Source organism: Bos javanicus, chromosome 19 (assembly GCF_032452875.1).
Source record: "Bos javanicus breed banteng chromosome 19, ARS-OSU_banteng_1.0, whole genome shotgun sequence".
Lineage (NCBI taxonomy): Eukaryota > Metazoa > Chordata > Mammalia > Artiodactyla > Bovidae > Bos > Bos javanicus.
In genome coordinates this window covers 62,987,659-63,010,136 of record NC_083886.1, presented here as the reverse complement: position 1 = coordinate 63,010,136, position 22,478 = coordinate 62,987,659, and the positions used below count along the sequence as shown (strand labels likewise).

Here is a 22,478-nt window from a genome sequence, read left to right as displayed (position 1 = left end):
GCCAGCCTCTGTACTGGGCACCCTTCCAGGCAATCTCAACTCCAATATACGGCATTTAGTTGCTCAAAAAAAAAATATCCTTGGTACTCAGTCTCTGAACAGAAACTAGCCATTACAAGCCTGTACTTTCTTCAACAGGAGGAAGTGGGGAGAAACTAAGTGATAGCCCTGGGTGGGCCAGGCGGGAGGGCACTGGAAAAGACGCTCAGCATCACTCGTTATTAGAGGAAGGCAAATCAAAACTATAACGAGGTATCACCTGCCACTGGTCAGAAGAGCCACCCTCAAAGCACTCACACACAATCAATGTTGGAGAGGGTGTGGAGAAAAGGGCCCCTCCTACCCTTCTCTCAGGAATGTCAGTCGGTGCCGCCACCACGGACGGCAGTGTGGAGATTCCTTTTAAACAACTACAAACGGAACTGCCACACGGCCCTGGGTGCACCTCCGGAGAAAACGGAAGATGATACACGCACCCCTGCGTTCACTGCAGCGCGACCCACAGGACCCAGGAAACGGAAGCGACCTAAAGCCACATGACCCAGGAAACGGAAGCGACCTAAAGCCACATGACCCAGGAAACGGAAGCGACCTAAAGCCACAGGACCCAGGAAGCGGAAGCGACCTAAGTGTCCATCCGCAGAGGAGCGGATGAGCAACGTGTGGCACACATACATGACGAATACTCAGTTACACAAGAAGAAGGAAAACATGCCAGGACGGACCTGGAGATCATTGTGTGACCTGGAGTGAAGTAAGCTAGAGAGGGAAAGACAAAGATCGTGTGATATCGCTTATATGTGGACTCTAAAAATAAATGGTACAAAGGAACTTATTTACAAAAGAGCAAGAGTCGAAGACTCAGGAAACAAACCTACGGTTACCAGAGGGGAAGGCAGATGGGGGGGGGGGGAGAGATAAATTGAGAGACTGGGATTGACATATACACACTATATATAAAATAGACCGCTAATAAGGACCTTATGTATAGCACAGGAAACTCTACCCAAGACTCTGTAATGACCTATATTGGAAAAGAATCTAAAAAAGAGTGGATATGTGGACATATATAGTCTGATGCACCGTGTGGTCCCGCAGAGACTAACACAATACTGTAAATCAACTACACTCCAATAAAAATTAAAAAAAAAATTAGACCACCTGGTCTGGTACACATCTTCCTTTTGCCACTGGGTAATTCTTTTTTACTTGCTGTGATCTTAACGGTACCTCTATCATTCTGTTGGCTTAATATATGCTGGCACAAAAAAACGGCCCAGAAAAGTATAATCACTATCTTGCATAGCAAAATTTAATAAGAACTAAATAAAAACGTCCCAACAACAACAAAGTAGGCCGTGCATCGAGTTTAAGCTCCGGTGTTCTAAAACAGTAATGCTCTTCCACTGCTTCGGAATTTCTGCTTATTCACTTGCAGTACTTGAATTAGTCACTCACCAGAAGGCTGAATCTTGCAGACCCATCAAGTTCATCAAATCCTTATACTTTTTTCTCTCTCTTGCAACATTGAGTGATAGGAAGTATATAAGTGGGGAGAAGTAAAGCAAGCAGTAAAAGATGAACATCTCATTTTGAAGGTTCTCCTTAAAGATAAAGGGGAGCGTCTTCATATTTACAGCAGTAACTGACATCAACTCCTCCATCACATAGTGATTTGTTGTCACCTAAAGAAGAATGCAAATGAGCACAATCATTAAAGTACAGACACTGCTGAGATCTGAATAAGCTATGGAGCTTGGGCCCCTGTACATTTCCTGTTTTAAATACTGTTCTGTGGTTATGCAAGATGTTACTTTGAGGAGAAACTAGATGAAGAACAGGTGGGTGCCTCCCTGTATATTGTGTTTCTAAAACTACTTCAAAATTTAAAGTAAAAAAAAAAATGTACTCCTTCACCTAAATGTCAGTTTTACCATTTGGATACCCAGTTCATTATATAAACACATGAAGACCTGAGTAGACACCATCTTTTATCAAACCTTGATGCCTCTGGAATTAGCTCACTTCAATTATTAGGACTTTTCTTACTTGTATAATAGCAGCATTAATGGCAGCTTGTAAAGGCACGAATCCTCCTTTCCAGTATTTCTCCAGTGCACAGGAAAAGTCAATATGTGTACGCTTGCAGTAAGCTATAATCACACACAAAGGAAGCAGAACCAACATTATGGAAGGAAAAGTCATTAGTATCTGTACTCTAGCAATGAGCTACAAATGGGAACCCAGTCCGGTGTTCTCGCCTGAAGAATCCCATGGACGGAGGAGCCTGGTGGGCTACAGTCCGTGGGGTCGCAAAAGTCGGGCATGACTGAGCGAAATGAGGAGGGGGAGCAACGAGCTATCGGCTCAAAAAAATAAAAGGAAAAAGCAGGACCAACAGTATGGGAGTAGGGTGATTGGAAAATAAGATACAAGAATCCAAGAGGAACTCTCTAGAGGGGCCTTCACCAGGCAGGGCTTTTTTATTTAGTTTAATTGGAAGCTAATTACAATATTGTAGTGGTTTTTTGCCATACCTTATATGAATCGGCCATGGGTGTACATGTGTTCCCCCTCCTGAGTGGGAATACAAACTAGTACAGCCACTATGGAGAACAGTGTGGAGATTCCTTAAAAAACTGGAAATAGAACTGCCATATGACCCAGCAATCCCACTGCTGGGCATACACACCGAGGAAACCAGAACTGAAAGAGACACTATACCCCAATGTTCAACAGGCAGGACTTCTAACCACAGGAAAAAGGAGCAAATGAAAGTTCTAAATAAGGCGACTTTACTCATGGAAACCGTGGCATGCACAGGATGTCTCAGAAAATGAAAAGAAGACGGAAGCGAATGCTCTGCTTGGCCCACCCTGGGCACCTCGTCGTCTCAAGACGCCAAAGGCACTGCAGCACCAGAGGTGGCTTCGTGCCCAAACGCTCTCCCTGCAGGAGGGTCCGGGGCTCACGCCTTCCTGTCCTTCTGGCCTCTCTACAAAGGTAAACTCGGCACACAGGCCTTTCCTGGCCTCCAGAGCGAGGACATCACTCTGGTCTAGGGAACACATGGAGTTTAAATCAGAATTCCTCTGTTTATTCACTGCTTCTGACAGTCACCCCCCAGAAGGCTGACCCTTGCAGGCCCATCCTGTCTGTCAAATCCTACACTTTGCTCTCTCTTTTGTAACACTGAGTGATAGGAAACATGTAAGTGGGGAGAAGTAAAGCAAGCAGTGACAAACGAATGTCTCATTGTGAAGCAGAACTAGTACATTTCTGCCGGGAGCCGGCGAGAGACATTCCGCTCGTGACAAAGGTCATGAGGAAGGAGGCTCGGCATACGCAAAGGCGGGATCGAGCCTCAGGAGTCCGCCCGGATATTCTCAAGCATCTACCCCCCAAAAAACCAGAGTCTGCCTACTTTATTGCTTTGTGCTCTCACCTCTGACTTTACTGGGGGCTGTACCCCACCACCATCTCGCTCTGTCAAAGAGTTAACTTACGGCTCCAATTAATAAAGTTCCTGGGCAATTAGGAGTGTTTAAATCCAAACCCCTCAGATGGCTCTCTAACTTGCCTGACAAGTTTACTGGGACTCCTACAGCTATGCATACGATTGTTTACAGTCTCCCAGCCTCGAGAGGCATGGGAAGCTTAAGATATTCAAATAGTTTAGAGCCTCTCAGAGAGTTAGAAACTGTCAGAATAAACTAGTAAAGGATTTCATTGATGAGCCAATGATTGTTGCCAAGTTTTCACATCCCCTGAATTGTATCCTTGAATATGTATTAATAGTTGGTATGTAGAAAAACTAAGTAGTGGCCTTGGTGTTAGTAACTTTAGACCCTTAAGGTAATAAATTCTTTCCTTTGTTGTAAACCCATTACACATCCACCCTACAGAAATGCAATTTTATATTTGGAAGATGGCGCCAAACCTTAAAATAATTACTCTTAGAGAAAATAAGTCTTTGTTGATAAGTCCTTGTCAAGAGTCATAAAATGTTAGTAGGCCTTCTGGCCAGAAGATGATGTAAGTCACCTAAACCATTTGTACACGATAAATTTGCAGGAAAGAAACCCTGGTTTTTGATAAGGATCAAAAACTGCTGACTTTGCATCCCCTATTATCCTCTATGTGTAACTTAGGGTATATAAGCCCCTGTTGAAAATAAAGCTACAGGCCTTGCTCACCAACGCTCGGTCTCCCCATGTCATTCTTCCCTTTAAATTCTGGCTGAAGTCTCCATCTGGAGCGCGGAACCCACCATGCTTACTAATTATGCCTGGGCTTCTAAGACCCACTCGAGAAGGTGTCTAGGGTGGGGCACCTTCTGCTATTCGAGAGGGCGCCTGCGGCCTATGTAAGTGGTGCAAACTTCTTGTCTTGAAGTTTTATTGGTCTCCCCTGTAAACCAAGCTACTCAGCCTCTTTTCTCCACTGAATTTTCCTACTGAGCTATCCTCATTCTATTACTCTTTATATCTTTGATAAATATGTAAACAGTCGCTGACTCAGTCTCCCCTTCGAATACCCTGGATCAGCCGGGGCTGGTCCTCGGCACATTTCACTCATTCTCCCTGAGGGGCTAGCGCTCCCTCAGGCCTGGAAACCTAACCTCGTCTGCCCTGCTCAAAGCGCTTTGATGCCTCTCCACCGCCTCAGCCCTCGAGCAGTGCCAGCCTCCTTCTCCCACCACGTCCCCTTTTGTGCGCTCTGCCCACTTACACAGGACGGCTCCTCGGCCATGTCGAATACCACATGCTCTTTCCCACCCCAGCACCCCCATCCACAACTCCCTTTACTCTCTGGAAGGTGAAGTCCTTGGCTCCCCACACACGCCACCCCGTCCGGGGTTCACTGAACCATCACTTCTCCAGGCAGAGCTTCTCTCATCACAGGACTTCTCCGGAGCCCCTGGTCTAACTGCCCCGAGCACCTCTCCTTGTGCTGGTCATTAACTGCTCACCGGCGGCCCGTCCTGCTAACCCTGGACACTCACCTGAGGCTGGGACCTCAGTCTCAATCACCTCTGCGTGCTTTCCAACATGCCCTTGGGAATTCACTGCTTATCTGCTGGATGACTCACTGGGTTTTTGAGAGCCGTCCTCAAGGGGGAAGAGACAACTGAGCTTGGAACAAGGTCAGCAGGGTCTGTCGTCTCTTGAACCTGGTGCTAGCGCGGGTACCTCTGCCGCCCATCCCACCCTACTCCTTGTGTTAAAAACATGAAAAATACAACAGTCACACTTTATATGGAAAGTCACCTGTGAAAAAATCCTCCTTCAAAATGGGAACGTAATATCTCTGATAAAATTTTAACTTATAAGAGAAAGGGTCATTAAAGATGACTCCCACGCTGTATGAGAAAGTGTCTAGCATTATTTCATCCATGGATTTCTCATCTGGTGCCCCAATGATTCTTCTTCCTGTGAATTATATGGTTTAAAAAAAAAAAAAAAAACAGACACAGAGGATTGTTAGAGTTTCACCAAAACAGAATGTGATATTCAACTTTGCCATCACCTATTTTCCATTGGAATCAACTAAAATCATTCTACCTTTAAATTAAATTTATCCCAAAAGGCAAAACAAAAAAAAAGGAATTTTTTATTGTCATTTTAGATTCTAAAATCAGGAGATATGCATGAGAATTAACAGTTTTCCATTAATAATGACAGGCATTAGGGCAAATTTTAGGTATATAAAATGATTATGCCAAGAAATAAGTATGTATTAGAGAATCGGGGTACAAAAACAGAGGTAACTGTAGCAGTTATTATGTGGTCAAAGGACTCCAGATTTTAGCTTTACTAAGCAAACGAACTTCATATAGTCTTTGCCTTATACAGTGACCAAGAACACAAAGTGACTTTAATAGCAAGCAGTTTTACGTGTTCAAATCCAGAATTTAAGAGTAGATAACCAGACTGCACCCGGCCTGCCCATGGGTGAAAAGCACATTTTGGTTCTATCAGTTACACAGAGGCCTCATTTAGAACGAAAGCCCTTAGGGACGTCCCTGGCAGTCCAGTGGTAAGGGCTCCATGCTTCCACTCAGGGGCATGGGCTTGATCCCTGGCTGGGAACTAAGATCCCACAAGCTGCATGGTGTAGCCAAACAGCAAAAATCTAGAATGAAGGACTTTAAAGATGTTTACAAATTATACCATATGCAGACAGAATATCCTTAGATTATTCACCCTTAATTTTCCCAGTTCTGAAATTAATGTTATAATAACCATATCTAATTTCTTTTATTTACATGTTTTTTCCTAAATTATAAATATTAATCATTATATTTCCATGTTAAAAACACCCACACTCACCAATAACATATTTCTCCTAGGCAGTATTCTGCAAATCTGAAATTATAAAGCTATTCCTTTATTTAAATTCCAATAGAAATGTAGGCCTCCCCGAAGTAGATCCTCATCAAACCAGAAGGGTTTAAAAGGCTGATAGTTCAAGCTAAGTGAGAGAAAGAACTGCCAAAGTTCTGCTATCTTGCTATCTAGATAATTAGCATCATAGTTAACTGTAGCTTCAAATTAAAAATGCATAATTTTATCAAAAACATAAAGAAGATGTGGTACATATATACAATGGAATGTGGATCAGCCATAAAAAGAATGAATGCCGTTTGCAGCAATGTGGATGCAGAGATGCTCCTACTAAGTGAGTCAGAAAGAGAAAGACACACACCATGTGATATTGCTTATATGTGGAATATAAAAAAGGATACAAATGAACCTTCTGTGAAGTAGAAACTGACTCACAGACAGAGACAGCAGACCTGTGGCTGCTAAGGAGGAAGGGGATGGAGCAGAGACGGACTCGGAGTTTGGGACTAACAGACGCAACCTTTTATATATAGGACGGACACACAACAAGGTCCTACCATACCGCTATATTCAAAATCCTGTGATAAACCATGATGGAAAAGAACAAAGGGATGATTATGTGTGTACAACAGAGTCACTGTGCTGTACAGCAGAGATTGGCACAACATTGTAAAATCAACTATACTTCCACTAAAAAATAAAATAATCACATCAGTAATACTTTTTGGCCATCAGCACACCTACCTTCCATAACAGGAGCAAGTGCCGTCTTATTCATTATCTGCTGGGTCAAGTTGGAGACTGGTGTGTACACAACATCCGTAAAAGACCTATTATATTTATCTACCCTTCCCAGGTTCTGGGGAGGCATTCCAGGAAAATGGACATTTTCATTTAAACGTGAAAACATGCACATATAAAGTGCTAAAAGTATCGGGAACCCCCATTCCTATATTAAAAAAGAGAGAGAAAAAATTTAGATTGTAATCCCTTAAGGAGCTCAGTCAACAGACCAGAACAATTGAAGACAAATTGGCTTCTCGTTGCCGTCACTCTTCAGAGCAACGGGACGCAACCAAAGATCTACACCACAGCATCTGACCACAGGTCGTTCTCTAACGCTGGAACTAACTCCTGCGTTAAATGATGAACTACTGCGGAAGCCATTCCAGAGCCCACGAGGATGGCGAACAGGCCTACAGTCCTTATATGCACAGGCAGGTGGTCTCAGAGTCTATAAGACACAGGGCCCCCCAGAAGGAGTTCAGGAGGGCAAAGAGCAACAGTCTGTCAGCTGTCGTATTCATGGGCATCCCTGTGGCTCAGCGGTGAAGAATCCGCCTGCCAGGCCAAGGAGATACGGGTCTGATCCCTGGGTTGGGAAGATCCCCTGGAGAAGCAAACGGCAACCCACTCCAGTACTCTCGCCTGGGAAACCGCACGGACAGAGGAGCCTGGTGGGCTACAGTCCCGTGGGGGTCGCAAAGAGCCAGACTTGACTTAGCAACTAAACCATTACCACTCCCGCCGTATCCATGAGAAGGGGCGGAGTGGTAGAGATTGTCTAGTGGCTCTTCGGCATTCATTATCTCCTGTTTGGCACGATGCTAGACGGCCTTCCCCGCCTCTGCAAAGTCAGTGGGACCAAACGCTTGAGTTCTGGCAGGCACTGGAACGTGGGCCCAGGCCTGGTTAATGGAGCCCCGCGCAAGCTTCCTTCTTCTGTCTGTCTCAGTCCTTCCCGTCCCGAGGGTCTCTCCAAAGTCTCCAAAGTCTCGCGCGATCAGTGGCGGAGTCGCTCGAGGAAGGAGGCTGGGGCCCTGCGTATCTGTGTGGAGAAGATCCCTCCGCCGGCCCAATCCGCGTCCCTATCCCTGCCAACCTTACTTAGACTGCAAAGGGTGACGAACAAACCTTTGCTGCGTTGAGCTATTGAGATACGGGGCTTTAATGCACACTGACAATCAGTGGGTCACTTGGTCATAATTCTTGGAAATAATCTCTGTGTAGAAAATTTATGGCCTTGAAAATAAATGCCCCCAATTAAAATTCCTCTATTTTTGCAGGTGCTGTGGTTAGTATTTCTTGACTCTAAATTTATTACCCATGATGGAAGCTTTAATAGTTGCTATGTGCTCGGTCGCTCAGTCGTGTCTGACTCTGCGACCTCATGGACTGTAGCCCACCAGGCTCCTCTGTCCATGGAATTGCCCAGGCAAGAATACTGGAGTGGGCTGTCACTTCCTTCTCCAGGGGATCTTCCCGACCCAGGGATCAAACCCAGGTCTCCTGCATCGGCAGGCAGATTCTTTATTACTGAGCTACCTAGGAAGCTCAATAATTGCTTATAATCTAATTACCACATAATTAGATTTTAGTTACTTTCCTTTAAAAAAAAAATATGAGGAATTTTGTCTTTGCAGTTCTGGGTTGTTTTTCAGAGACTACTGTGAGTCTCTCAATTCCAATAACCGGAGAGAAATTCAAAGTCAATAAATGCGGTTTTCACAGATACAGAGAACAAGCGGTGGTTTCCAGTCGGGAGGGGGAAGGGTAGGGGCAATAATGGCGTGAGAGAAAAAAAGGGTTATTATAGGAGCCAACTCGTTGGAAAAGACTCTGGTGCTGGGAATGATCGAGGGCAAAAGGAGAAGGGGCGACAGAGGATGAGACGCTTGGACAGCGTCACCAACTCGACGGACAAGAGTCTGAGCAAACTCCGGGAAGTGGTGAGGGACAGGGAAGCCATGCTACAGTCCAGGGGGCGCACAGAGGCAGACACGACTTAGCAACTGAACAACAACAAATAGGATTATATGAGACTGTGTGTGTGTGAGCCTTTCGACAATTGTAAAGCACTAGAGAATTGAAAGAATCTTTCATTCAATAAAATACATCCTTACAGCTCCTCAAAAAACAAAATAAATGCAGTCTGCTACTTAAAATATAAGAGAACCATGAGGCAATGAAATAAAAGGACACTGCTAACTGTGAAAAGGATCAAACGGTCAAACATACCAGCAAGGTCTCTCTTTTCATCCTCCATTTCTTCAGTAGATTCTTGCACAGAAGTGCTTGAGTTTGCTGGTATACACTTTTCTGTTTCATATGCATTTAGCCTGTTCATTAAATAAAGAGAAAGTAGATATGGTGGAGGATAAGCTAGAAAAATAAATGTAATAAGAAAAAAGCCTTGGTCACATTTTGAGGGAAAATATTTCCTACCTTTAGGAACTGCAAAAAAGGGATTTAAAATATTAGTTCAATAATCATGATTATAAAATTTTACATCAAATATATGCTGTTTGGGAGATGAGTACTGGTAAGGAAGTACAGCGGACCATTTACACAATTTTACAATAACATTGAGTATTACAATGGAAAACACAATTAAATTCTGAACCTGTAAGATACTTCCCATTTTGACATTCTATAAAAGAAATTCAATTATATGAATAGAACAGTTGAATAGTATCTCATCTGAATTATAATTTTTTTTAATTTTTAAACTTTACATAATTGTATTAGTTTTGCCAAATATCAAAATGAATCTGCCACAGGTATACATGTGTTCCCCATTGAATTATAATTTTTGTTCTTTACTTTTAAAAAGAAATTCCATAGCTAATTAACAAAAACTCTGATAACGTAAATTCATCTAAATAATTAATTAAGTCCATTAGAAGCAATCCCAAGTACTTTCTTTCGATATTTACCTTCCTGATTGAATCGAGCAACTTTCATCCAAAGAGTTATGCCATGGAACAATTATCCAGACTCAAATGACTTGAAGCTTGATTCTGATAAACAGGAAGCATAAAACAATTTACCTCAATTTTCAGAATTCAAAAGTCCTTGAATAACTGACGAAAAAACAACTATAAAGTAAGTGGAAAAAAGAAAGAGAGAAAGAGAAAAAAGAAACAGAAAGAGGAAAGAAATAACACAAAGTAATTTTGCCCAAATGTTTGCAAATAAAATGTCTTTCGGTTTTCATATTGAAATACTCAGATGAGTCTCCCTTAGCTGGTACAGAAGCAAATTCTAGTGTTTTCCTATGTTCTATTATTTTATCTACACAATGAAAGTTGGCTGGGAAAAAACAAACGTTTTGTTTTTAGGTCTTCAGTACAGAACACACAAGTATTTGGAAACATCTGGAAAATAGATTGATTTTCGCAGCGTCCGCCCGAATATTTGTCACAACACAACAAAACGGAGCTCTACTTACTGTCAGGATAATGAGAGAAAAAATGCCCTGGAAACAGGGTCAAAGCACAGTTCTTTTTGCCTGAGGCAACAATTTAAATGTCTTTATGGCCACTTCTTCCTATGTTCCTTCAATGAAGGCGTACTCCCAGCAGCTCTTGCCCAAGCTGGTTTCTGAGAAGGGGCGGGGCCAGACCAAGCCGCCCGTGATGAGCTTGTTTTGTTTTCTGCCTTTTCTTCTCCAAGCCAATTATCCTGCAGGGAAATGACTGTCTGTGGTTGGTTAGGAATTAAAGCCCCGTGTTTGTTCGCTTGGCCTTTCGACTCCAGGGATCAGGGGAGACAGTAAACAAGGAAAACAAAATTAGCTCTGCTACTGTGATGAGACCAAGATGGGATAAAAGGCAATGAATGAGCAACTAACCACACAAAATGGTTAAACTTGTATGAGAAATCTTTAGCCGTTTTATTTTTTTTTCTTTTCACTACTAATGCCTAAACACAGTTGCCATTGACATATCTGACTGCCACGCACTACAGAACACGCGGGAGCTGAGTTGTTTTGTTTTTTCTTTTTCCCTACAAAACAATTGGATTGCTAAGCAATCCGTAGTCTGCCTTGGAGACACATCTAAGTTGGACTAGGGAAGAATTATGAATGAATTCCTTTCTCCTGCATCATGGATACAGGATTTCATAAGGCATCTGAGCAAAACAAAAGTAAGTGGATTGCTAAAGATGGGAAAAAAATTAGAAAAAGATTCAGGTCAATTTTTATACGTGACGGCTAGGGGAAAAACTGAAATATATTCAATTCCCGTTATATCGTCTGTCTTTGTAAAGAGTGACAAACTTTTCTTGACCCGCCAAAGTAAACCACAAAACAAGAGAGCAAAGTCTGTGAATTGGGAAATCTCAAATATTTGACATAGCTCCCAAGGCACAGATGTTCATATTCATGAATCTGAGATGTGTTCTGGAGAAAAGAAGTATAATTTTAAAACAAACATTTAAAGTCATGATATTTTGTATAGACATTTCTCTCCTTGGTAATTAGCTCTGGTTTTGAAAATAGTCAGCAGTGAAATAGTATGTGTCTTTTACACTAAAAACTGGCAAAAACATAGAAATGCAGATGTTCTAAATGTCTCAGGGAAAGGGGATGGGGTAGAAGTTTGTAAACACTGTTAAAAGATTTGTATCAATGAAAGATCAATGACCCACACACACAAAAAATCTAAGTTTCCTTTAAATCGCCTGAAATATACTTTGGATTTTTATTAATTTTGTTGTTTTAGATCCTATAGACTCCCTGGTGGGTCACCTGGTAAAGAATCCACATGCAATGCGGGAGACCTGGGTTCGATCCCAGAGCTGGGAAGATTCCTTGGAGACGGGAACAGCTACCCACTGGAGAACTCCACAGACTGTATAGGCCACGGGGTCACAAAGAGTTGGACATGCCTGAGTGACTTTCACTTCACTTCTTACAGTTACGATAAGATTCACAACTACAGTATCAATAATTAGTTACATGTATTTTACTGGTTTCACTTCTTATCATTGCTTCTTGAGTGTTCTTTCTATTCCTCTTTCTTGACATCCTTATTCTGATTTATTTTTATTTGGCGCGGGGGTGCTATTTTCCTTACTAAAACTTGAGTCAGTCACCATCAATATGGCCTACTGTGATGAGGAAAGGCCCGACTTCCAGCCAGAAACACATCAAAATAGAGAGTAAAACATGGAAGTTCAGAGGTAAAACCAAACTTTAAAAGAGAAGAAGAAAAAACAGAAGAAAATAAGGGAGAATCATTGGAAGAAACAGAAAGAAATGGAGGCACATCGTTACAGGCCAAAAATGAGAAAACTTAGAGTCAACACTGTGAATGCTACCTCAGAAATACAAGAGTCCAAAGAGGTGCGTCCGTACCCCGTGACCTTGACTCTGTCCGCCACAGGTTATAAAGCTGGATCGCATGCCTCTGCATGAATCGAGAAGGTTCACAGGACTGTGCAGTGCTCAGTAGGCATTTTATAACAGGGAACATACAGGGAATAAATAAGCAAAGGTATGATATTTTTGTGGAATTGAAGACGTGAGTCCTCAGATTAGAATATCAGTGTATCCTATGCAGAACTAAAAACAAACAAAACTTCAACAACTATTTTGCTGTGAGTTTTCAAAACATGTGCTGTGCTTCGATAAGTCGCTTCAGTCATGTCCAACTCTCTTCGACTCCATGGACTGTAGCCCATCAGGATCCTCTGTCCATGGGATTCTCCAGGCAAGAATGCTGGAGTGGGTTGCCATGCTCTCCTGCAGGGGATCTTCCTGATCCATGAAATTAAAAGACGCTTGCTCCTTGGAAGGAAAGCTATGACAAACCTAGAGAGCATATTAAAAAGCAGAGACATCACTTTGCCAACAAAGGTCTGTACAGTCAAAGCTATGGTTTTTCCAATCGTCATGTACAGATGTAAGAGTTGAACCATAAAAAAGGCTGAGTGCTAAAGAACTGATGCATTCAAACTGTGATGCTGGAGAAGACTCTTGAGAGTCTCTTGGACAGCAAGGAGATCAAACCAGTCCATCCTAAAAGAAATCCACCCTGAATATTCATTGGGAGGACTGATGCTGAAGCTAAAGCTCCAATACTTTGGCCACCTGATGCGAAGAGCTGACTCATTGGAAAAGACTGTGATGCTGGGAAAGATTGAAGGCAGGAGGAGAAGGGGACGACAGAGGATGGGATGGCTGGATGGCATTACCAACTCTATGGACATGAGTTTGAGCACGCTCAGGGAGATAGTGAAGGACAGGGAAGTCTGGCAGGCTGCAGTCCATGGGGTCGCAATGAGTCAGGCATTACTTAGCGACTGAGCAATAACAACAAAGCATTCATTTACTGTAAACAATTTTGTGAAAGAGGAAGCAGAGCTTTAGGTCCACTACACATTTCTTCAGATCTGCCGAATCTTAGCAATTTAGAATCTGAGAGAATTCTTAGAGATTTAGGAAACTTAGAGATGTCTATGACTTTGTAGAGTTATAATTGCTAGTTGGGACCGCAGATGAACTTGACATGGGAATGGATAAGAACAGGATTTCACGTGTGTATCATGCCACTGTTTTCCCCTGAGGTTGTCTCGGGGACCCAAAGTTATTTGGGTTACTGTCCTCCACTGGGAATCTCCATTTCACCTAACAAGCAGCCCTTGTGGGTGGGCGGGCATTTGAATGTGCTTGAATAAGGGGGGCGGGGGCGGCAATGTGGTGGGGCCAGGAGCACAGGTGTGGATCTTGGCCTTATACGGAGGAATGTTTTTCCATCACATGAACGGGAATGATATTCACACTAATGGGAAGAAAGTCAGTGTGCTGTGCTGGGTTTAGTCGCTCAGTCGTGTCTGACTCTTTGCAACCCTATGGACTGTAGCCCGCCAGGCTCCTCTGTCCATGGAATTTTCCAGGCAAGATACTGGAGTGGGGTGCCATGCCCTCCTCCATGGGATCTTCCCAACCCAGGGCTTGAACCCAGGTCCCCTGCATTAGAGGCAGGTTCTTAACCATCTGAGCCACAAGGGAAGCCCAAGGAAGCCTGGTTGGATGCTGAGGTTGTGAAAGTATGTGAAGACATTCTCTTGTAATTGCTTTCATTTCACAGTCAAGAGGAATGCAATGTCTTCTCCTGAGAGTTTAAGAAAAGAATGAGGTGTTTGAGTCTGAGAAGCAATGTATTTGACGAAGTCATTGAGTTGGTTATCCAATTCAGTGAAAGAGTGATTATGTCAGGGATGCAGTGGAGTTGGCAGGCAGACTATGGCTCCACGTGAAGGCACGTTCATCCACTTAAAGCGAGGCTTTTGGGGGACTTCCCTGGTGGCCCAGTGGTTAAGAATCCGCCTTGCAATGCAGGGGACGCCAGTTCAATCCCTGGTGGGCGACTAAGATCTCACATGCCATAGAGCTACGGAGTTCGTGCCCTCCGGAGCCCACGAGCCACTGCAGAGAACCCACTCACTGCAACCACCGAGTCCGGGCACCACACCTAGAGAAGTCACACGCGGCAGCGAAAGATCCTGCCTGCTGCGACGAGATGCAACGTGGCCAAATGAATGAATAAATAAGTACAAAAACTAGAGTCCTTTTATTCCTTTTGTTCATGTATGTTTTCTCCCAGTGCTGATCTCCGTCGTACAGGTTTAACCAAAACTGGGGTGTTGCCTGGCAACTGTGATAGAGAGTGAGAAGCCAGGCACTGAAGGTCTATATGAGGAAGGGTCTCCTCACGGGGGACCCCTACGTGGAGACGGTTGGTGCCGCTTCTTTCTTACCAGCGTGGTTTGGTCTGCTGGCTCCCAGATTAAGCTTTCAGGTTCATGGCAGAGAGTGTTCTCCGTGTGTTCAGAAAGAGGGTGAGCTTTGGGTGTCTTGGTTGTCCAAGATTATAAACGAACCTGAATGAAGCAAAACAAAATACGTGGTCATGACTCACTTTCTAAATAAAGAAGCTTTCGAGTAAACTAGAGCTTAGCATCTTGGCGGCATGTTAGCGCTAGCCATGGAATTTCTGGAATTTTAGCTGCAGCAGTCGCTTTAGCCATCCGTCTACTTCTCCTTTTTTGCCTTTTCTCGTACACACTTCCACATTTTGCTTAACTGCTTTATGAAGAACATATACAGACACCTACCTGTGGCCGGAATCTATAGGATCAAGTGTCAGGATTGTAACAGCATTGCCCGAGGACGGAATTTCAGCACGAGGAGTTTGTAGACGTGTCTGTTAAGTTTCCCCAGCTGTCTGCACGTCGGCACTCACTCGGACCTCTGGGGGGATCTGGCTGGGCTTGGCAGCACTCCAGGCTTCTGTTATCCTCGGTTTGGAGTCACATGGGCCCAGCCCGTGAGCCTGACGAGACGAGATAAGCTGGCCCCGCAGAAGGGGAAACTGATGTGAGCTCAGCCAGCACTTCTGAATGTGACTCACGCAGAGTTCACAACAGCACTTTTTAAGAATGTCCCTGCTTCTGGAGTTTGTGTTCCTCTCTGTAGAGAGCTTTGCTGACTATTCTACTAAGGCTCAATCTTTCTCTAGTCGAATTCTCCTCTTCTGGCCAATAACTTTTCCCATATCACACAGAGGTCTAGATCACTCAGCACAACAGTCGGTTGTCGTGGACCCTCTTGGAAGCCGATTTGGTCACTGTTACTTTTCTCCTTTTTTTTGTAGCTTCATTATGTGCTATGTGGTCATCGCAGTGGTGGTGTTAACTGATGAGACGCTTTTTTCCACTCCGTGTGATCCTCAGGCTGGCTCTGAGGAGGGAGAAACACAGTGTCATGCCCCTGGGAGAAGGAACATCTTTTCCTAGGACCTCGCTTCAGTGCCAGGTGGGACGTCCCCGTAGCTTGCTCATGCCTCCAGGAATCCCCCCAGAGGAGGGAGAACAGAACAGGGCTTTTCAAATTCCACTCCCTTTCCACCGATCGCACCGTTCATCCATCGGAGACGGCGATCTATGTATGCCATCTTTTTTGGTTTCCTTTTTTCATTTTATCTATAGCAAATAGAATAAAGGTTTGGCTCAGTGGTAAAGAACCTGCCTGCCAATGCAAAAGACTTGAGTTCAATCCCTGGGTCAGGAAGATCCCCTGGAGAAGGGCCATTCCAGCCCACGCCAGTATTCTTGCCTGGGAAATCCATGGACAGAGGAGCCTGGTGGGCTGCAGACCATGGGGTCGCAGGGGTCAAACAGGCCTGAGCGACTAGACAACAATAACAACAACAGACACAGCAAAGTGAGCTTTGGAAATGGGCACTTGAGTTGTCCTGATCGCCAGCAGTTTCTAATCCCTTCCTTTATCGGGAGACTGCTGCTGTAGAGGGGCTGACTTTGATGCAGAGTCGGGCACCTGTCTGCAGAGTACCCAAGACACTCCAGGCAGCCTCAAGCTAAAAGCCCAGGCACGGACAAAACTTCTGACCCAGGCATTCCAGCAGCAGACTCCAGGGAGCAGGAAGACGGTCACCAAAGACCACGCACAACCGCCTCAGTTGCAGCGTTATTTCCAAAGGGAGGTTTACAAAGAACCTAAATATCTTTCAATCCATTTTCAACTAAACCTTGTGGGTACATCCAAACACTGAAATAACACACAGGCGTCTCAAGCAGTGACATACAAATACAATCAAACGAGAAGGTGTGATGTTCACAGTATGTTGTTAAATAAGACAATTTCAAAACAAGTGACTTCCTATTATCCTACATGTATAGGATAGAAAAATGTATTAACTAAGCAAGAGAATTTCCATAGCTTAGACTGCTTTACAGTGTACGATTTTTTATAGCAATCATGTATTATGTCAGAATTATTTTAAATTATATTTTAGAAAACAGGATTAAATGTGCCATCGGAACCGTTTTTAAGTGTACAATTCCATGACATTAATCACATTCCCAATGTTGTGCAGCCGTCATCACTATCTGGTTCCAAAACTTTTTCATTATCCAAAACAGGAAATCTGAAACTGTTAACTCCCCATTCACCCTGAACCTTTATTCTTCTTTCCACTTCTGTGAATTTGCCTGTTCTAGGTATTTCCTATAAATGTTCCTATTCCTATAATACCTGTGTCTACTCTATTTCAAGCAAATCTTATGCATATATTTTACAACAATTTTTAAAAACCAGATGGAGTGAGAATTTCTGGGCAGTAAATGTCCATTCATTTTACCTGCAGCCATCCGTTTTGTATCTTCACTGGGGTAGAGTTGCGTCACGACGTGGTGTCCGGTACTGTGTTACGTGAGTGAGCTATGTGAATACACGCACCCCCTCCCTCGTGGGGCTCCCTCCCACCCTCACCCCCAGACCTATGAGCTCTGCCACGTGTAAAGCGGCCAGCGGGAGCCTGCACAGCACAGGGAGCTCAGCTCAGCGCTCCATGGCGACCGTGAGCACTTTCAGTCCCATCTAGAGCCATCCTGCTACATCATCAGAGGCACTGGCTTCTGTATTCAACCCATCAGCATCTGCTCTGCTTCAAACGCTGCATGTTACGAACATCTGGGTGTCGGCAATGCCCGTGAGCTCTGCCTCTGGCCAGCCTGCCATCTCACTGCTTCCTCTCTTTTCAGAGAGGCCTCTGTGTCGGTTGGCTCTCCTGCCGCTTTGGGAACAAGCCACATTTTGCACAGACCTTGTTGTCTGCCTAACCTTATTGTCTGCCTGACCTCCCGGCCTCCTAGCTGTTCCACTGGCCCCTTTTAGGCTGACTACCCCCCAGCTTTATTGAGATGTAACCGACATACAGGATTGTGTACGTTTTTAAGATATACAAAGTGCTGATCTGATACACTCCTATATCAAAAAATGACGATGTGTGTTAGCTAACGCAACGTCCTGCAATTGCCATGACGTCACATAATTACCATTTCTTTTCTGTGGTGAGACTGTTTAGGATTTACCCTCTTAGCAACTGCCAAGAATGTAATATTGTTAATGAAGGTCATCCTGATGCATATTAGATCCCCAGGAGTATTCATTTATAACTTGAAGTTTACATCCTTTGACCAGTGTCTCCACATTTCTCCCACCCTCCACCCCGGAGACCACCGCTCTACGGCTTCTGTGAGCTTGGCTTCCCTAGACTCCACATTTAAGTGAGATCACACAGCTCTGTCTTTCTCTAGGTTCACTAGGACGATGCTCTCAGGTTCCTTCTATGCTGTCACCAGTGGCAGGATATCCCGCTTTCCTGTGGTTGAGTAGCGTTCCTCGTGTGTGTGTGTGTGTGTGTGTGTGTGTGTGACCTTCTTTATCTGCAAAAGGGCGCTTAGGCGGTTTCCTTGTCATTGCTCTTGTGAATGACGCTGCGGTGAACGGGGAAGGGCAGACACCTCTTCAATATCCTGTTTTCAGTTCCCTTGGATCTGCAACCTCTGGTGGGCTTGCTGGATCATACAATTGTTCTGGTTTTGACTTTTCAAGGCCACTCCATCCTGTTTTTCATAGCATCTGCCCCAGCTGAGGTCCCCACCACAGCCCACAGGTGCTCCCGTCTCTCTACATCCTCGCCGATACTTGTTAGCTCATGTTTCTGATGACACAGGTTGGCTTTTTCAGTTGGGATTTCTGGACCCCGTGGATAGGATAAATTCTTGTCCTGCCACTTGACGACAGTTCGGACTTTTTTTCTAGCCAGTGTCTGGACCAGCTTCCCAGGTGGCGGGCGTCCCCTGCCCCAGCCTGAGTGGCCTTTCACAGGAGCCGGCTTCATGCAGAACTGTCCTAAGTCCTTGATTCTCACCCACGATAAACCACCGCATCTCAGGTAGGCGCACACATTCCATTCACACTCTTGGTGGTTGATATCCGGGTTCAGTATGATGCTGGGTCCCTGCGACACAGGCTGAAGCTTATTGAACTTAAGGTATTGAAGTGGTTTTGTCTTATTTCACCTGAAATTCCATGCATCTGCAATGGGAGGAAGGGCCGTGTGGAAGGACACACACTCTATGTAGGAGCTGAACTCCGATGGGTTTTATCGAACACGAGGAACACAGTGCTTCACAGCTGCCTCAGGGGAAACTGCCCTCCGGAGGCACGAGGCCAGGGCGCTTCTTTTTTTTTTTACAAAAGATCTATTTATTCATTTCTTTGGCTGCTCCGGCTCTTAGTTGTGGCACTCAGAATCTTTGATCTTTGTGGCGGCGTGCAAACTCTTAGTTCCCTGATCAGGGATGGGACCTGAGCCCCCTGCAGTTGGGAGCACGGAGTCTCAGCCACGGGACCGCCAGGGAAGGCCCCAGGGTCGTTCTTAACGGAGGGCTGACCGTCATTTGTACGGTGGATCCGAGGCCTCGCATTTAGCCTGTGTGCTCTTGGTTGTAAAGACAGTCCAAGTAGAAGCAAAGCCAACCTCAAGCTTCAGCTCTCTGGAATGAGAACTGGGAAAGAGAGGAAGCCAAGGACCACGGAGAGAGGCGAGGAGGCAGGAGGAACAGAGGAGGCCGTGGCATAAGGTGAGACTTGAAGTAAACAAGGACTTTAAGCAGAAGGAGGCTGGGCGCAGACACACTGAGCTGGGCACCTGGAGGAGGAGGTCAGCCTGTCATGGCGCACAGCAAGGCTTGGGGGCGCCACTGAGGCCACACATGCTCCAGGTCAGGGAACGCAGGGCATCTGCCTGCAGGAAGACCTTCAGGCCGGCTCTTAGAGGCCTGCTGTTGTTCTGGGCTACGCCTGGGATTACAACAAGCCCCTCCTTACCTGAGTCAGCAAGTGTGAGTCCAGTTCTTGCCACCAGAGAAACCCAGGAACCCAGGAAATGCTACCAGGCGTAGAGATTTATGAAATACGAAATCCCCAAGGATGTGGGGATTTTGCAATCAGTTAAGACATGGTGCTGAAAACACGGAGAAGTTCTTCCTACAATTTCCAAACTGTGCTTTCCTGGTGGTTGTACCATGCCCTCTCTGTGGCCATGGGCACCAGCCAGAAAGCCACCATTTTAAGGGCAGAAGGAATGAAGCTGAGCAGAGTTGCATGGTCTCCATTTATAGCAGCACGAAATTTACAAAGTGAAAGTCCAGGGCGCCCTGCTCAAAGCAGCTAAAGAAATCTGCTAGAGGAGGTGACTTTCTCTGACAGCTGACGGTGTTGGCTGGCAAATAGTTGCGTCTGAGGACATTGCACAGCTTGCTGCATCTCTTTTGACCATTTTCCATCTGACTGGAGTAAGAACGTTTGTGGACAGTGGCGGGTGCTGCTTTTCACCGAGCTCCTCTTTTAAGGAACCAGACATTGTGCCACCAACAGGCGTGGGTGACACTGCAGCTCGGCCCCCGCCTCCTGCTGCTGGCGACCCTTCAGCTCTGCCGTCCCCACCTCCGTCTCCCTGGTCAGTGGCTCGTCCTGCCCGTTCACTGATGGCAGCCTGTGTGCCAGCTGTCATACGGTACCACTGCACTTTTCAACGTTCTGTGCTGTATGATTAAAAGCGCTTTACTTTTGTTTTTAATGTATTATTTGTGTGAAAAGTATTATAAACCTGCTACAGTACAGGACTGTACAGATGACTGTGTTAGTTGGGTACCTAGGCTGCCTGTGTTGGACTTTTGAACAAATTGGATGTACGAACATGCTCTTGGAATGGAACTCATTCGCATCCAGGGGACTAACTGTAATGTATATGAAATAACATCTGGCTTGAAATACATGTCAAATTTTTACGCACACTTCGAGCACTCTCCCAGGTCAGGAGGAAGCTGCTGCTCTTCACTGAGCTCCTCGTTTGACCAATGGTGATGATCCATCACAGCCACGAAACAAATCCCCCCAATAGCAGTGGAAAGAGCCGTTTGTAAGAGTCTAGGCAAGGGGACAAATCTTACCTCTAGGTCAGTGCCAAGCTGGAGACAAAGGAGCTGACCACAGAGCAGATAAGAGAGGTCAGCAGGTGAGCAAAGTCAGAGTCAAGAAGGAGCCTGAGATGACAAGTTCCTGTTGCTTCCTTGGCTTGCAAGCCGAGGACGGACACTGACTTTTTCTACGGGTCAGAGAACAGAGAGCAAAGTCTCACAGAGCAGAGAGCTAAGAGTTGATATCTGAGGTCCGTACTCTTAAGACTATATCAAATGAGACTTCAACGCAGCTCATCCCAGCTTTATTTATAAATGTGCATGGAACCAGACTGTCAGGGAACAGGAAAAAGGCTGACATGGTATAACACCAGAGGAATGCCATCAAGTTGCTACAGAACGCAGAAGGGTTATAACGACATGGGAGACATCCCGGAAATGTAAGTGAGAAATATAAAGAATTACTAGGCTCACTGATGCCAACTTCGAAAAAGTACTCCTGAAAAGCATGTTGAACATAGGTCAGCCAAAATATTTACTGTGGTTTTACTACAGATTCCTGTAATCTTCACTCACATAATTTCTATACACCCTGAAACCAGCATTTATTCATTTTATAATCAGATTATATGATTAAGTCTAAAAGTTATGCTGTGTCCTTTCATCTATCAGCTTTTTAGAACTTCTGACAGTCCATGTCACATTAAGTTGGTACTTAAGTAAATCACTGGAGAAGGAAATGGCAACCCACTCCAGTACTCTTGCCTGGAAAATCCCATGGATGGAGGAGCCTGGTAGGCTACAGTCCATGGGGTCGCAAAGAGTCGGACACAACTGAGCAACTTCACTCACTTAAGTAAATAATGCTTTAAAAAGATTAAAGCTTAAAGTCTAGGGTTATAAAAAGCCTAAAAGATTTTATTTGTAACACGTGCTGAGCAGTCAGCCTTATTGAACAACACAGCACATGTTAACATCATGTGATTTATGAATTAAACACAAAACAGGCCTGATCAGTGTAGGGTCTGATTACATTAACTTTGCTGCGTTTCCCTAACTTTGCCTCTTCTCTCCATTCTAAAATTTAAAAAGCCATTTAAAACCCAATCACGGGATTTCCCTGGAGATCCAGTGTTTAAGACTTCTCCTTCCGATAGAGGGGGTGTGGGTTCCATCCCTGGTCCAGGAGCAGATACCCCACGTGACACAGGGGCAAGAAACCCAAACGTAAAACAGAAGCAGTACTGTAACAAATTCAATAAGATCTTTAAAAATGGTCCACATCAAATAAAAAAATATAAAAACGTTAACCGTTATTGAATGTCTGAACTACTGAATGCTGTGTTAACTTCAAGAACAAGAGCTTCTTCTACAGTTATGGGAACTGAGGATGCAGTGAGAGCTAACATCCGGCACGAGGAGGTTCAGGGTCTTAAGACTCTTCCTGTGGCAGAAGTTTCCATCTGACTGTCGTATCCACGTCATCATCCAAATTCCCCAGCTCCTGCTCTTTGGAGAGTTCTAAGAATACCTAAGTCAGAGAAAATAAAGAAG

The 22,478-nt window shown here is 44.7% G+C and overlaps 2 protein-coding genes across 8 annotated transcripts in view; both read right to left on the bottom strand.

The window, feature by feature from the left end:
- LOC133232968 (ATP-binding cassette sub-family A member 6-like) overlaps positions 1 to 12,198 on the bottom strand; it is a 64,473-nt gene extending 52,275 nt beyond the window's left edge. Inside the window, exons 1-7 of one of the 5 annotated variants that reach the window (XM_061392998.1) lie at positions 10,579 to 12,198; positions 10,064 to 10,147; positions 9,366 to 9,509; positions 7,092 to 7,296; positions 5,271 to 5,432; positions 2,050 to 2,153; positions 1,459 to 1,685 (exon numbers count right to left, since the gene is read on the bottom strand). In XM_061392998.1, the coding sequence (XP_061248982.1) occupies positions 1,459 to 1,685; positions 2,050 to 2,153; positions 5,271 to 5,432; positions 7,092 to 7,296; positions 9,366 to 9,461 (794 nt within the window). In that variant the 5' untranslated portion in view covers positions 9,462 to 9,509; positions 10,064 to 10,147; positions 10,579 to 12,198. The other 4 variants (XM_061392999.1, XM_061392997.1, XM_061393000.1 and 1 more) reach the window with 4 other exon arrangements.
- Positions 12,199 to 21,212: 9,014 nt separating this feature from the next.
- The window catches only part of LOC133232967 (ATP-binding cassette sub-family A member 10-like), a 54,716-nt gene continuing 53,450 nt past the window's right edge, over positions 21,213 to 22,478 (bottom strand). For all 3 annotated transcript variants that reach the window (XM_061392994.1, XM_061392995.1, XM_061392993.1), the window contains one exon: positions 21,213 to 22,455. In XM_061392994.1, coding sequence (XP_061248978.1) covers positions 22,357 to 22,455 — 99 coding nt within the window. In that variant the 3' untranslated portion in view covers positions 21,213 to 22,356. The remainder of the gene's footprint in view (positions 22,456 to 22,478) is intronic.